General features: G+C 41.9%; 1 protein-coding gene across 2 annotated transcripts in view; it reads left to right on the forward strand.

Moving 5' to 3' along the window:
* The first annotated feature begins 285 nt into the window (after positions 1-285).
* LOC130077657 (interleukin-1 receptor accessory protein) overlaps positions 286-16115 on the forward strand; it is a 53609-nt gene continuing 37779 nt past the window's right edge. Inside the window, exons 1-4 of one of the 2 annotated variants that reach the window (XM_056242960.1) lie at positions 286-441; positions 11711-11799; positions 15176-15458; positions 15967-16115. The exon at positions 15967-16115 is cut by the window's right edge and continues 38 nt beyond it. In XM_056242960.1, the coding sequence (XP_056098935.1) occupies positions 11712-11799; positions 15176-15458; positions 15967-16115 (520 nt within the window). In that variant the 5' untranslated portion in view covers positions 286-441; position 11711. The remainder of the gene's footprint in view (positions 442-11710; positions 11800-15175; positions 15459-15966) is intronic. The other variant, XM_056242961.1, reaches the window with a different exon arrangement.

Raw genomic sequence — 16115 nt, forward strand, 5'->3', positions numbered from 1 at the left:
TTTATTAAATTAATAATAATAATTAGGCTAATAAATAAATAAAAACGATACCATCTAACATTTTAAATATATTATATATTTATGAAAAGTTATCTATGAGCTGAGCTAATGAGATGCTGCTCTTCAGTTTTGTGCAACATTAGCACGTGCACTGAGGCGCGTGCGCGCGGCGTGGAGCGCTTCAGTGATTTTTGGGGCAGCTCTTCTCTTCTAGTTGCGTCGCGTTGCGCGGCGAGTGTTTGGCGCGACTTGTGTAAACGCGGGGGATTTCCGTAGGAGGAGCCTGGATCGGAACGATCTTATGCCGCGGTAGATCGACGCGCTTGTTTCCGTTCACATGGAGAAACACGGAAGCGTTCGTCGCGCGCTGAAGCGTCAGAAACAACGCGTTTAAAAGGACACAAACAGCAGAAGAGCACGAGAACGAGAATGCGCGAGCCGGTTTGTGTGTTTATTCTCTCATTCCTCAAGCTTTATTGACTGGTGAGTGTGTGTTCACCTGCGGTGATCTGAACACTTCCTCTCTCTCTCTCTCCAGTGTGTGTGTGTGTGTGTGTGTGTGTGTCTCACTGACAGAAAAGTGTCTAAATAGTACCGCCAGCGTTTGGTACTACAGTAATCCCATGCCCTTCTCTGAAGAAGTTTGTAAATGTTGCTGTGTATATGAATATGCTGATTATTCAGTGAGATGATGAGAACGACAGCAAAGTGCACGATGATAAAAAAATAGCCTATATATATATTTATTTTTTATTGCAACACAATTTGTGCGAACAACATCTCTGACAGAAGGCTTTTTGATTAATATACATACACATATATATATACTGTATAAAAAATATGACACATTATGCAAATAAAAATATATAAATATATTTATTTTCTAGGCTGCATGTGTGTGTGTATATATATGTGTGTGTGTATATATATACACCGTATAAATATGCCACAATTTATAATACATAAAAATATATGTGTATTATTATTTACATGTATAGATATATTACATTATATATATATATATATATATATATAAATATAAAAGCATTTATTATTTACATGTATGAGGTATTGAATATACATTAAAAATATGATGTTTATTGTATATAAATATATATTTTTTAAATATATATATATAGCATACACACCACATGCAAATACGTTTGATATTCAAAGACATTTATAGATAGCCTACATTTTTTAAATAAATAGTTACTAAAAATAAGTACTTCAGGAAAGGGCAGGACACTTTTGATTCAGTGTAACATACTGTCCTTTTGTGCAACAGTCAACTGAAAATCTATTGGTTTAATAACCTTTAACAAGAATAAACAAGTCTGGTCTCAAACCAATAACTTGAAAAGGCGAAAACATTTCGTGGCGCGCGTTCATCACACCTGAGCGAGCGCTCGTCACTCCAGGTGAGATGGATGTGAGAGCGCGCTCGAGCGCAGCGCGCTGATTGGATGAGAGTCCCGCCGGTTTGCCTTAACGATTTACGGTGACGCGCAGAGGGACCCGTTAAATCATCCGAGAGAGAGAGAGAGAGAGAGAGAGAGAGAGAGAGAGAGAGGTGGTGTAGTGGGTTAGAGACCAGCTGACACACACACACACACACACACACACAGTGAGAGAGAGAGAGAGAGAGAGAGAGAGAGAGGTGGTGTAGTGGGTTAGAGACCGGCTGACACACACACACACACACACACACACACACAGTGAGAGAGAGAGAGAGAGAGAGAGAGAGAGAGAGAGAGAGAGAGAGAGAGAGAGAGAGAGAGAGAGAGAGAGAGAGAGAGAGAGAGAGGTGGTGGTGGTGTAGTGGGTTAGAGACCGGCTGACACACACACACACACGGAGAGAGAGAGAGAGAGAATTGAATTGAGAGGTGGTGGTGGTGTAGTGGGTTAGAGACCGACTGACACACACACACACACACACACACAGTGAAAGAGAGAGAGAGAGAGGTGGTGTAGTGGGTTAGAGACCGACTGACACACACACAGTGAGAGAGAGAGGTGGTGTAGTGGGTTAGAGACCGACTGACACACACACACACAGTGAAAGAGAGAGAGAGAGAGGTGGTGTAGTGGGTTAGAGACCGACTGACACACACACAGTGAGAGAGAGAGGTGGTGTAGTGGGTTAGAGACCGGCTGAGACACACACAGAGAGAGAGAGAGAGAGAATCAGTGTTTGTGTGTCTTGTTCTGGTCTAAGTTTGTGGTTCTGTTGCAGTAAACCGGACTGACGAGAAGAGCCGGACCTGCGCGCGCGGCCGTGTGAGTGAAGCGTCTAACATCATTCCTCATGTCTCATCTCAGACCTGATGTGTAGAGTAGACCAGTCAGGACAAGTAAACCTGTCATCTGATCATGTGCAGACTTCATAGTTCTTATTTCTAAGTGTAGCCTAATCTAATCTAAGCTTTATTCGCCGTGTGTGTGTGTGTGTGTGTGTGTGTTTGAGGTGTTTTGGGCGTGTAGTTCTCGTTACAGTGATGTCTAATTATGTTTTACTGTATATGTTGATAGATCTGTTTCTCCGGTCCAGCCTCGGCATCAGTCACTCCCATATAATCCGATTTCCCACACAAAAGTGCAGCAGGATCATGTAAGTAGAACTATTTAGCATCACACACTCGAGCTAATGGTAAATGAATGCTTGTATAGCCTATATAAAATGTTTTAAAAACAGGCTATATAGAGAGAGAGAGTTTAGAAAATGTGTTTTTATGATGCTAAAATCATCCATAGGCTGTTTATAATCTTGCCGTGATCAATTTATGTTTATCGCTGAGTTACAAATAGTTTACTATAGAGTGCATTAGTCCATGTCCAGAAGTGTTTTATCCATTCATTTCTCTCATAGGGAAGTCTTCATTAAAGAGTTATATGAGCCATGAATCAAGCCAATCAGATACGAGGAGAATCACAACATTACAAACTTTGATTTGAAGCAAAAAAATCGGGACAAAAAGACAAAGATACGAGACTGTGAACGAACGGCTTTAGTGAGGGAAAGAACTACAATCCCATGATGCATTGCAAACAGCACAATCGAGTTAAAAACGATTAAAAAATATAAAGCTACTCATTTAAAAATGTGGTTTTATTTAAATGTATATATGAAGAGTTCAGATGCAAAAGCCTCTAAGTGCCATCTGAAATTTTCTTCTAGAATGATCATTTTTATCAAGCTTGTATATTTAAGTTCAGTAATTTCACTTAAATGGCTATGAAAATGACCTATTAATTGTAATTTAAGTGAAATTATTGAACTTAAATAAACAAGCTTTATAAAAATGATCATTCTAGAAGAAAATTTCAGATGGCACTTAGAGGCTTTTGCATCTGAACTCTTCAATATATACTATAAGCCTTGTATATGTATGTATATATATATTATAAGCCATGTATATGTGTGTATATATATATTATAAGCCATGTATATGTGTGTATATATATAGTTTTTTTTAAAAATACTTAAATATGTATATGTATATGCATATTTTACAATAAACTTTGAAAACAATTATATATATATATATATATATATATTATAAGCCATGTATATGTATGTATATATATATTATAAGCTATGTATATGTGTGTATATATATATTATAAGGCATGTATATGTGTGTGTATATATATTATAAGCCATGTATATGTCATCCATCCATCTTCATCCGCTTATCCGGGGTCGGGTCGCGGTGGCAGCAGTTCCAGCATGGGACCCCAAACTTCTCTTTCCCGAGCCACATTAACCAGCTCTGACTGGGGGATCCCGAGGCATTCCCAGGCCAGTGTGGAGATATAATCTCTCCACCTAGTCCTGGGTCTTCCCCGAGGTCTCCTCCTAGCTGGACGTGCCTGAAACACCTCCCTAGGGAGGCGTCCAGGAGGCATCCTTACCAGATGCCCAAACCACCTCAACTGGCTCCTTTCGACACAAAGGAGCAGTGGCTCTACTCTGAGCTCCTCGCGGATGGCTGAGCTTCTCACCCTATCTCTAAGGGAGACACCAGCCACCCGCCTGAGGAAACCCATTTCGGCCGCTTGTACCCGCGATCTCGTTCTTTCGGTCATTTACATTTTACATTTACATTTATTCATTTAGCTGATCCTTTTATCCAAAGCGACTTACAATTGCTATATATGTCAGAGGTCGCACGCCTCTGGAGCAACTAGGGGTTAAGTGTCTTGCTCAGGGACACATTGGTGTCTCACAGTGGATTCGAACCCGGGTCTCTCACACCAAAGGCATGTGTCTTATCCACTGCGCCATCACCGGTCATGACCCAGCCTTCATGACCATAGGTGAGGGTAGGAACAAAAATTGACCAGTAGATCGAGAGCTTTGCCTTACGGCTCATCTCTCTTTTCGTCACAACGGTGCGGTAAAGCGAGTGCAATACCGCCCCCGCTGCTCCGATTCTCCGGCCAATCTCCTGCTCCAATCTCCCCTCACTCGTGAACAAGACCCCGAGGTACTTAAACTCCTTCACTTGGGGTAAGAGCTCATTCCCTACCTGGAGTTGGCATTCCACCGGTTTCCTGCTGAGAACCATGGCCTCAGATTTAGAGGTGCTGATCCTCATCCCAACCGCTTCGCACTCTGCTGCGAACCGATCCAGTGAGAGCTGAAGGTCACGGACCGATGATGCCATCAGGACCACATCATCCGCAAAAGCAGTGACGAGATCCCAAGCCCACCGAACCGCAACCCCACCCCACCACGACTACGCCTCGATATCCTGTCCATGAATATCACAAACAGGATTGGTGACAAAGCGCAGCCCTGGCGAAGGCCAACCCTCACCTGGAAAGAGTCCGACTTACTGCCGAGTACTCGGACACAGCTCTCGCTTTGGATGTACAGGGATTGGATAGCCCTGAGAAGGGGCCCCCTCACCCCATACTCCCGCAGCACATCCCACAGTATCTCCCGGGGGACCCGGTCGTATGCCTTCTCCAGATCCACAAAACACATGTAGACTGGATGGGCATACTCCCAAGCCCACTCCAGGATCCTTGTGAGAGTAAAGAGCTGGTCCGTTGTTCCACGGCCGGGACGAAAACCGCATTGTTCCTCTTCAATCCGAGGTTCGACTATCGGCCGAACCCTCCTTTCCAGCACCTTGGAGTAGACTTTACCAGGGAGGCTGAGAAGTGTGATACACCTGTAATTGGCACACACTCTCTGGTCCCCCTTTTTGAACAGGGGAACCACCACCCCAGTCTGCCACTCCTTGGGCACTGTACCCGACTTATTCCACGCAATGTTAAAGAGACGTGTCATCCAAGACAGCCCCTCCACATCCAAAACTTTTAGCATTTCTGGGCGGATCTCATCAATCCCTGGGGCTTTGCCACTGTGTAGTTGTTTGACTACCTCAGTGACCTCCACCAGGGAAATTGATGAGAATCCCCCATCCGCTTCCAGCTCTGCCTCTACTAGAGAGGGCGTGTCAGTCGGATTTAGGAGTTCCTCAAAGTGTTCTTTCCACCGCCCAATTACCTCCTCAGTTGAGGTCAACAGAGTCCCATCCTTACTGTACACAGCTTGGATGGTTCCCCGCTTCCCCCTCCTGAGGTGGCGGACAGTTCTCCAGAAGCACTTTGGTGCCGACCGAAAGTCCTTCTCCATGTCTTCTCCGAACTTCTCCCACACCCGCTGCTTTGCTTCTGCCACAGCAGAAGCTGCCGCCCTTCGGGCCATGTCGGTACCTTGCAACCGCCTCCGGAGTCTTCCGGGACAACAAATCCCAGAAGGCCTTCTTCTTCAGTCGGACGGCTTCCCTGACCACCGGTGTCCACCACGGTGTTCGAGGGTTACCGCCCCTTGAGGCACCTAAGACCTTGAGACCACAAGCTCCCGCTGCAGCTTCCACAATAGAAGCTTTGAACATTGCCCATTCAGGTTCAATGTCCCTTACCTCCACAGGGATGCCAGAAAAGCTCTGCCGGAGGTGTGAGTTGAAAATTTAGCGGACAGGGGTCTCCTCCAGACGTTCCCAGTTCACCCGCACAACCCGTTTGGGCTTACCAGGTCTGTCTAGATTCTTCCCCCACCCCCTGACCCAACTCACTACCAGGTGGTGATCAGTTGACAGCATGTATATGTATGTATATATATATATTATAAGCCATGTATATGTGTGTGTATATATATCTAAAATTGTTTTCAAAGTTTATTGTAAAATATGCATATACATTTAAATGTTTAAGTATTTTGAGAACATAGACTCCATTACTCAGTGCTTCACAGGAGTGGGCGGAGCTAACAAGATTTTTCGACTCTCTGATTGGTGGAATGTTCTGTAGAGCATCATGGGTAATGTAGTTTTCACCACAATCCGCTGTTAAACATGATTGTTTTAAAACTAATCTGAAATAATGCGGCTGACGGCTTCAACAGAAGCAAATACCATCGATTAATAACCTCGTAGCTCACAGTAAGTTTATAAGTTATTGTAAAAAAATCAGTTTCCTTATGGAGAAAATTAATGTAGTTTTTACTTCTGGAACCCGACTGTTGCGCTCTATTGATAGTTTTTTTTTATATATATCATACTTTATTTCATTTAACATTTGTTTTATTGGAAGTAACACAGTCACTATGTATGCTTTTAGTTTTAATGAACTTTAATTATCCTGTGATGTGTGTGTGTGTGTGTGTGTGTGTGTGTCTGATTTTGCTGTCATTGTGGTGAGCAAATATGCAATTATAGTGAGACATACCTTGATGAACATAATGAGCTTTATATAAAAGTAATAGAAGTGAATGGGAAATTTCCACCATGATACAAAAACAGATGTGTGTGTGTGAGTTTGTCTGTGTGTGTGTGTTCTCAGTACAGTTACGTGACTAATTGGCCTCTTTTACTCTACAGCGATAGATTATTTGCCCGACTCTTGCGTTCCCTCGAGTCTCTCGTCGTGTGTGTGTGAGTGTGTGTGTGTGTGTGTCTCTGGATGCCGGCATCGATCACACATAATCCAATTTCCCCCCAAAACAAATAATGAAGCGTTTCTGGAGCTTACCCTTTTAAGTAATTTAGCGATTCGTTCAAACTTGTGCGAATCGATGAAGTGGCTTTTGAAAGATGAGTCTAATGAATTCCCATGATGCTCTAATTTCGGCCTAATGCATCTCAGCGAAATTAAAACGCACATTTGTGACGCTCAGATAAGCAGGCGGGAGATTTTATCTGAATTGGAGCGTTTGGAGATGATGTCGTTATTTTGGACTCATCACACTAACTGCTCTAATTAGGTTTTCGATCATTTTATTTAGTCTCAGCTGAGACTCAGAGACTTCGGGTCTGTGTGTGTGTGTGTGTGTGTGTGTAATGTGTTGTTTTACATCGTAATGGTTAATATCTTCATCCAATCAAAACGGTTAAATTCCACATTTGTACTTTTATACTTTTGTACTCAGAGACTTCGAGTGTGTGTGTGAGTGAGTGAGTGTGTGTGTGTTATTGTTATTATATATGTATTGTAAGTCATTATAAAGGCTATTCACTTTGTATGTTTGTGTGTGTGTGTGTGTGTGTGTGAGAGTGAGTGTGAGCGTGTGTGTTATTGTTATTGTTATTATATATGTATTGTAAGTCATTTTAAAGGCTATTCACTTAGTATGTTTGTGTGTGTATTTTTGAGTGTGTGTGTGTGTGTGTGTGTTTTTTTGAGCGAGTAAGTGTGTGTGTGTGTGTGTGTGTGTGTGTGTGACAGTGAGTGTGTGTGTGTTATTGTTATTATATATGTATTGTAAGTCATTTTAAAGGCTATTCACTTAGTATGTTTGTGTGTTTGTGTGTTTGAGTGTGAATGTGTGTGTGTGTGTTTTTTTAGTGTGAGTGTGAGTGAGTGTGTGTGTGTGTGTGTGTGTGTGTGTGAGTGAGTGTGTGTGTGTGTGTGTTGTTATTATATATGTATTGTAAGTCATTTTAAAGGCTATTCATTGTATGTTTGTGTGTGTGTGTGTGTTTGAGTGTGTGTGTGTGTGTGAGTGTGTAAGTGTAAGTGTGTGTGTGAGTGTGTATAGTGTAAATATTATCCGATTAATCGTCAAAATAATCGACCGGTTACTCGATTACCAAAATGATCGTTAGTTGTGCCTTAGATTATTTAAAACATTTCAAAATAACAACTGCATTGTTTTGCATTCTGTGACTGTCAGTCAAATAAAAGTCAACTCTTCCCAGTCATACAGTTCGTCATTGAAGATTTCTTAAAAACAGTGTTAATATAGCGTCTCGTCCCGTGAGCTTAACCCTTTAGGCGCCAGAGGTTTTTTCCTAAAACGTTCGATTTTGACATCTTAATTTCAAAAGGCTATATCTTAAAAGTGAAAAAAGATAGAGACTTTCTGTAAATTAGAGAAATATTAAAGGGTCACTTCACCCATTTGCATTAAGGTTTGTATTGTTAGAAACCCAGTCATATATTATAATGATGGTGGAATTTTGCTAGTTTTTTTTCTGAGATGGGAGAAAAAAGGATTTAAGTGTTTTACTTCCGTCCTATCGTGACGTAAATATCGTCATTTTGCGTCACGATAGGACGGAAGATAAATTTCATTGCATATTAAGAAAACTACAGCCTTTAGCTCATTATTATTCAAGGGCGTGGGACCCACTCACCCCACCGGCCTATTACAGATCAGTGGGTGGGACTAAACCTGAAGAAACTAAACTATTAATCCGCCATCTTGCTTGGAAGACAGCAAGCTAAGCTAACAAGCGCTCAAGGAGTTAGATTTACCATAATGCCTGAATTTACGACACACGATATGGAAGAGGAGGATTTTGACAATCTTTTGCTCGAAACTGATGTTCGTGGCTATTTATACGAGCCGCAATATAGTGAAGAGCAGCTGAGGCTGATGGAGGACCAGGAGGCGGACGAGGAGCCCGGGCTGGCTCGAGCTGTGCGGACTGCTGGTGCCTGTGCTCTCGCTGTGCGCTACGGACACAGATAGAGTCCGTCTGCTGCCGAGAATTTCAACGATGGCAATTTCTCCTGGACGAAATCTCTGAATCAGACGAGCACACGGACGTTTGTGTTGTGATGTGAACCATCCTCGTGTCGCACCGCATGTTCTGACTGAACCAGGTATCATGCAATAATTCACCATATAGAAAGAAATACAAACGAGGAGTAATTCGCTAATGAGTTTGCCAATGTAACGGGGTTCGTTGTTGTGGGAAGAAGAGGCGGGAACCGGCAAACATTTAAACATTTTAATAGTAAAATAAACAAATACAAAACAAAAGTATAAGCCAGCAGCCCCTCACTGTTGGCCACACACAACAGAAACAAAACACAACATAAAATCAGGCCTGTTCCTCAGTCGATCTGCCCTGTCGTCGCTCCTCGTTTTATGCGTCCGCTCCTCGGTGAGAGACGCGAGAGAGACCGGTGCGTCTCATCGGTGTCGTTCATTATCACTCACGCCACCGGCCTCGCACAGTCATCTCACGTGCCTCGGCTCGCCCTCGTCCTGCTCGCCACAGCCAACTAACTAGCTATAAATTTTGTGTAAAATGAATTTCTAACTCTGGTGGCAGCTAACGTTAGCCTTGTAGACGGAAGAGGGATTTGTGATGTTTGCGCTGCTGTTCTGGATTAGTGGGAGTGGCTTGCGGAGCTGTGCAATGTGGTGCATTGTGGGAGTTGTTGTCTTTCATACAAATGCGCCCAAAAGTTATTTTCTGTCTTTTCTCTGTCAAGAGGGCACCAAATTCAAAATTTCTTTTACACTTCGACTACATATATGACCCACTTTCAATAAAGATTAATGTTGAAATGGGTGAAGTGCTCCTTTAAGGATGACCCAAAGTGTATGTAGGGATTACATTTTCCCATCTAATTTGCATATTATGACGTCATATGGTGGTGGCAATCTTGGATTATAGAATTTTCATGAAAAGTCGTTTAAATGATAAAATGCAGCACTTCTTTCCCCCCAAAATGTCCATCACCTTCTGTATGCTATATTGCACAATACTGAATGCTCAGGTATATAGTAAGTAGTAAACAAACTGTGTAAATCATTACTAATAAATGGTAGAAACAAACCGAATGCATGTAGTGATTGGCCTTTTGCTGTAGAGATTTTCCATTTACTAAATACAGTAGGCACTCTGATTCCATGTATGGGGCAAATATATTTTATTCATATGACATACAAACACAAGTAGACAAGACCTGTTTAGTTCAAACACTCACTCGCACAGATCACGAGTGACATGATACGAGCAGCGCGGCCAGATCTGCCTCGCGCGCGCGCGCCGAGTGTGCACAGCTCGGACTACTGTCATTGTCATTGCGACTCCTCACCCTGCCTCCACGTTGCCTCGTAACTGTCCTATGAATACTTCGACCTCGTCTAACATACCCAGTGGTATTAGACAAAGTCTCCTCCACAATACTGTCGCCGCGATTGCGGAGAGGATCTGATAAAATGGCTTACTCGCACACTAGCTCCGCTTTTGATCGCACTGATTCAATGCGCTCTAACTCGAACATTTTGTATAGAAACATGACGTTTTTTTGATTCGGGGATGAAGTATGACATGTCTGCCATCCAGTGGAGGGGAGGTTGAACGAAATTTGACACCCAATTTGACAAAATCGGCCTTTTTTTTCAGTGCCGCGTCTTGTCGAGTAAACTCGACCGTGGCGCCTAGAGGGTTAAGTGTGTCGCCACACCCCCAACCATTACTAAATGCTCATGAATATTTGCCCCCCCCCCCTCCAACCCAATGTTCAAGACATGGTTATAAATGCATGATATGAGGCCATTAATAAATCATAATGGGGAAAGGCTTTTTTAACCCATTGATTATGAATCATTGTGTGTGAAACCATTCGAATTTTTTATCGTTGGGAGTGTGAATTATTTCTTACAGGGCTCAGAGTTTGGCTTTGACTCAGGTGTGTGTGTGTGTGTGTGTGTGTGTGTGTTTGTGTTGGTGTTGTGCCATTACAGGCCAGTGATGTATATTGCCGGGGTGACAGTGAAGAGACGGTTGCTGTCTAACACAATCCATCTCTCTCTCTCTCTCTCTCTCTCAGTCTGTCTCTCCTGGCACAGGATCGTTCATTCATTCAAGGGCGCAGGGTTTGCTTTTAACAATTTAAATTCAATCAAGCTGCTTCTCCATATGTTCATGTACGGCTCCCTGTTTCGAAACGGCCAGTAATTATTCGCTTTTGTACAATAATAATCTGCAGTTTGTGTACAGCTTTTGTTTATTTTAAATGCGTGCATTGCTCTTTTGACCTGTATCTTTTCAACGAATCACTTGATTCATTAAAACCGACTCTGAATGATTCATTCACGTTCATAATGTCCTGACTCGACGATCCGGTTTAAAGAGTACGACTTTAAATTTGGTCTGTTTTAGCGAAGCTGATATTTTCTGAAACAACGCTATAACTAGTTATATCAGTGTGACTTAATAATTTTTCTTTTTTTAACTCGTGTGTGTCTACAGTAAATGCCTGAATCTGCAGTCATGTGCATTCGTCCTTTTCTTTCTTATTCCATTAATTTCCCTCCTCCTCTAGCGCTCCTAAAACTGTCATGTAGTAAAAACACCTTCAGCAGTGTTTTATGGACTCTGATAATAAACTGAGCGAATATCTGATGAAATGCAGGCAGTCGATCTCATTCTCTCTCTCTCTCTGTCCAGGATGCCGTTGGTCGTCACACTTCTCTGTCTCTGCGTTTTAAAGATGGGCGGGTTTTCTGCATCTGTCACTCAAGCCACCGTCCAATCAGGTGAGAGTGGTGTCTGATTAAGCGCTGTGATTGGTCAGTCTGTGGACGGTGAAGGATGAATCCTCTATCGCTCTCTTGCCCGGAGACTATATCCATCCTCCTAATCTATCAGCAACCAATCAGATCTCACATTTAAATAATTGATCCGGTCAACAGCCTCACATTAGATCTTCCCACCAATCAGCAGAGGGGTCTCCAGAGGGTCTGTGTGTGTGTGTGTGTGTGTGTGTGATGGGTAGGTTTAGGGGTCGGGTTAGTGTGTGTGTGTGTGTGTGTGAGTGAGTGAGTGTGTGATGGGTAGGTTTAGGGATCGGGTTAGTGTGTTTGTGTGTGTGTGTGTGTGAGTGAGTGAGTGAGAGTGTGTGTGTGAGTGTGTGATGGGTAGGTTTAGGGGTCGGGTTAGTGTGTGTGTGTGTGTGTGAGTGAGTGAGTGTGTGATGGGTAGGTTTAGGGATCGGGTTAGTGTGTTTGTGTGTGTGTGTGTGTGTGTGAGTGAGTGAGTGAGTGAGTGAGAGTGTGTGTGTGTGTGTGTGTGTGTGTGTGTGTGAGAGTGTGTGATGGGTAGGTTTAGGGGTCGGGTTAGTGTGTGTGTGTGTGTGTGTGAGTGAGTGAGTGAGTGAGTGTGTGTGTGAGTGTGTGATGGGTAGGTTTAGGGGTTGGGTTAGTGTGTGTGTGTGTGTGTGTGTGTGTGTGGGTGTGAGTGAGGGAGTGTGTGATGGGTAGGTTTAGGGGTTGGGTTTGTGTGTGTGTGTGTGTGTGTGTGTGTGTGTGGGTGTGAGTGAGGGAGTGTGTGATGGGTAGGTTTAGGGGTTGGGTTAGTGTGTGTGTGTGTGTGTGTGTGTCTGTCTGTGATTGAATCACATCTACAGAAATAGTGCTGAATGATGCAAAAATAAATATATGAAAAAAGAAGGAATGAATCGGGTGTAAATGTTTATAAGGTTGATGAAAATGAGTGTTTTTCCAGTGCGTTTCCAGCCTCGATTATCTTTGTAAGTTTTATTTAATTATTTTAATCATATTCAATCATATTATATTATAAGTGTTGGGGAGTTGCTAATTAACAAGTAGCGGCGCTACTAACCTAACCACATTTTTTAGTAGTTGCTTTTAAAACAGTGTAGGTTTTATATATATACATATATATTTAATACGTGTTTAATGTAATGCTTGCATTAATTGACAAGGTTTCCTTGAAACTGAATGAAAAGCCGTAAATTGCATCAGAAAGTTTTGAAAGATCCCCTGAAGCCAGATTACACATCTGAAGATAAACAGAAAAGCAGACTTTCTGAAATCGAAAGGTCACTGTTGGACATTTCCATGATGCACCACCCGGAAGTGATGTCACCGGTGTGTTTTACTGCCGAGTTTCCAGTCGACATTATGTATATGTACTAATGATCTACAACCAACTCAAGTGAGTTTTAGCGAATAAAGCATAGCCGTGATATGATATGGCGGCGTGTGGATAATGCCACTGCAGGGGTTTTCCTGTGTCGCATGTGCTGTTACATGTCATAATATTGGTGTGTGTAAAGGTCGGTCATGGGATTATGGGCCGGGCGGACCTCTGGAAGCAGGGGTTAATTAAAAACGCTTCTCGCCTCGGGACGGGAAATGGATTGTTTCAGAAGAGGGTCATTTATAATGCCGTGCGGGTGTGTGTGTGTGAACGCTTGTACTAAGACACTCTTAATAGGAAGACTAATCCCCTCCCAGTCGGAAAGTGACAGACCAATTACACACACACTGGCGGCCCACCGCTCGCACTGTCCGTCCCACAGACAGACCCTGACATCACCTGCCTGCGTGTGTGTGTGTGTGCATGCATATCGTTTGATTTGTGCATGTGCTATGAATAAGAATCTGTGTGTGTGTGTGCCAGTTTGATATTGCATGGTAATTTATTTAAATAGACTTTTTGACATTAGCAGGATCAGCATTTAAACTCAAACAGATCACCTCATCTTTCATTATTTTACTGAAATTGCATGTGCATAAGTTTGTGTGTGTGTGTGTGTGTGTGAGAGAGAGCGAGAGAAAGAAATAGCATGCCTAGGTAATACTTTTATATTGATGCATTAGTTGCTGATGTGTGAGTTTTAAGCTATAATTGATTCGCTCTTTTTAATGTTTTAACTTTTACACCATGTTCATGTCATAAATTTGATAGCTCAATTACCTAATATTGATTTGCACGCAATAGTGTGTGTGTGTGCAAGGGTTTAAGAGTATAAGTGTGTGTTTGAGCCCATGCAGAGGAGATTTTATTGCTCAAATGTGTCGCTTTCATAGCTCAGGTGATGTAATGGGGTTATTAGTCATGTTTCGTTGAAGTTTCGATTAATTATGATTTAATTAACGCTTTGGAAAGAAGTCTCTTCTGCTTTACCAAGGCTGCATTTATTTGATCAAAAATACTGTAAAAAATAGTGAAATATTATTATAATTTAGAATAACTGTTGTCTATGTGAATATCTAGTAAAGTGTAATTTATTCCTGTGATCAAAGCTGAATTTTCAGCATCATTACTCCAGTCTTCAGTGTCACATGATCCTTCAGAAATCACTCTAATATGATGATGTGATGCTCAAGACACATTTATGATTATTATCAGTGTTGAGAATAGTTGTGCTTCATATTTTCTACCATTCAAAAGTTTGGGGTAAGTAAAAAATAATAATACGTTTTACACATTAAATTGATCAAAAGTGAATGTATAAACATTTTTAATGTTACAAGATATTCTTTTTCAAATAAATGCTGTTCTTAAAAAACAAATTATCATGGTTTTCACAAAAATATTAAGCAGAATTTTTTTTTTTCAACATTGATAATAACAATAATTAAGCACCAATCATATTTATGCATCAAATCATCATATTAGAGTGATTTCTGAAGGATCATGTGACACTGAAGACTGGAGTAATGATGCTTTGATCACAGGAATAAATTACACTTTACTAGATATTCACATAGAAAACAGTTATTTTAAACTGTAATAATATTTCAGTTTTTACTGATTTCTTCGTCAAATAAACACAGAGCGGAAGAGGCTTTTAAAAACATCTTAATTATTCCAAACGCTTGACTGGTATATATCAGCTTTGTCTCAGATGTTTCTCCTAAAATTCCTTCGGAAGAATAAAATAGGCATAATTGAGTCGTGCAGAAAGAGTATATAGAGCTATACAATGAATGTGCAGCAGATTTTTGGTAAATATCATAATCATTTGTTAACTAACAAGTATTCATTACTTCAATGAGCTCATTAAATTATTACATTGTTTAAATTAATAGCTTTTTCGCTAACTGTGATTTTGTTGTTTCCTCTCCGTCTGATCTCCGTGTGTGTGTGTGTGTGTGTTTTCAGACGTGCTGTGTCACGACTGGGGTGTGTGGAGCGAGGCTTCGGTGCGTGTGTATGACGGCGAGGTGTCCTGGATCTACTGTCCTCTCTTCTCTCATCCCACGCTCTACAGTTACAGCCAGACTCAGAACAGCAGTCTGTCTCTGCTGTGGTACCGACACACACACACACACGACCTCGAGCAGCCCATCAACCTCAAACTACACACACTGCACAAAGACCGAGAGTATCTGTGGATACAACCGGCCACGGCGCAGGACGCTGGACTCTACATCTGCATGCTCCGGTACACACACACACACACACAGTTCTACGAGCCAATTTACTTGCATCAAGCAACTCTTGGTATTTTTATAATTAGTATTAATTGTTACATTTAAAGGGTTAGTTCACCCAAAAATGACTCTCCCTCATGTCGCTCCAAGCCCGTCAGACCTCCGTTCATCTTCGGGACACAGTTTAAGATATTTTAGATTTAGTCAGAGAGCTTTCTGTCCCTCCATTGTAAATGTGTGTACGGTATACTGTCCTTGTCCAGAAAGGAAATAAAGACATCATCAAAGTAGTCCATGTGACATCAGTGGGTTAGTTAGAGTGTGTTGAAGCATCGAAAATACATTTGGGTCCAAAAATAACAAAAACTAGGACTTTATTCAGCATTGTATTGTGTTCCGGTTCTGTTGTGGAATCGAAATCTAAATATGGAACCTAATCATGCAGGTTATTTCATCTTGTTATAATATATAATATAATATAATAATGCTATTTCATCTGGTTGTGTGTGTGTGTGGCAGCAACATCTCGTCGTGTGTGAAGATCGGCGTGGAGCTGGAGGTCGTTCAGCGGGAGGGAGAGTGTGACGCCGGAGCTCGATCTCACCTGAACCTGACTATCCCGTTCCAGAGCGACCGAACACTCACCTGTCCCGACCTGAACACACTCA

This window comes from Rhinichthys klamathensis, unplaced genomic scaffold, assembly GCF_029890125.1.
Source record: "Rhinichthys klamathensis goyatoka isolate OS25496 unplaced genomic scaffold, OSU_Roscu_1.1 h1tg000767l_1, whole genome shotgun sequence".
NCBI lineage: Eukaryota > Metazoa > Chordata > Actinopteri > Cypriniformes > Leuciscidae > Rhinichthys > Rhinichthys klamathensis.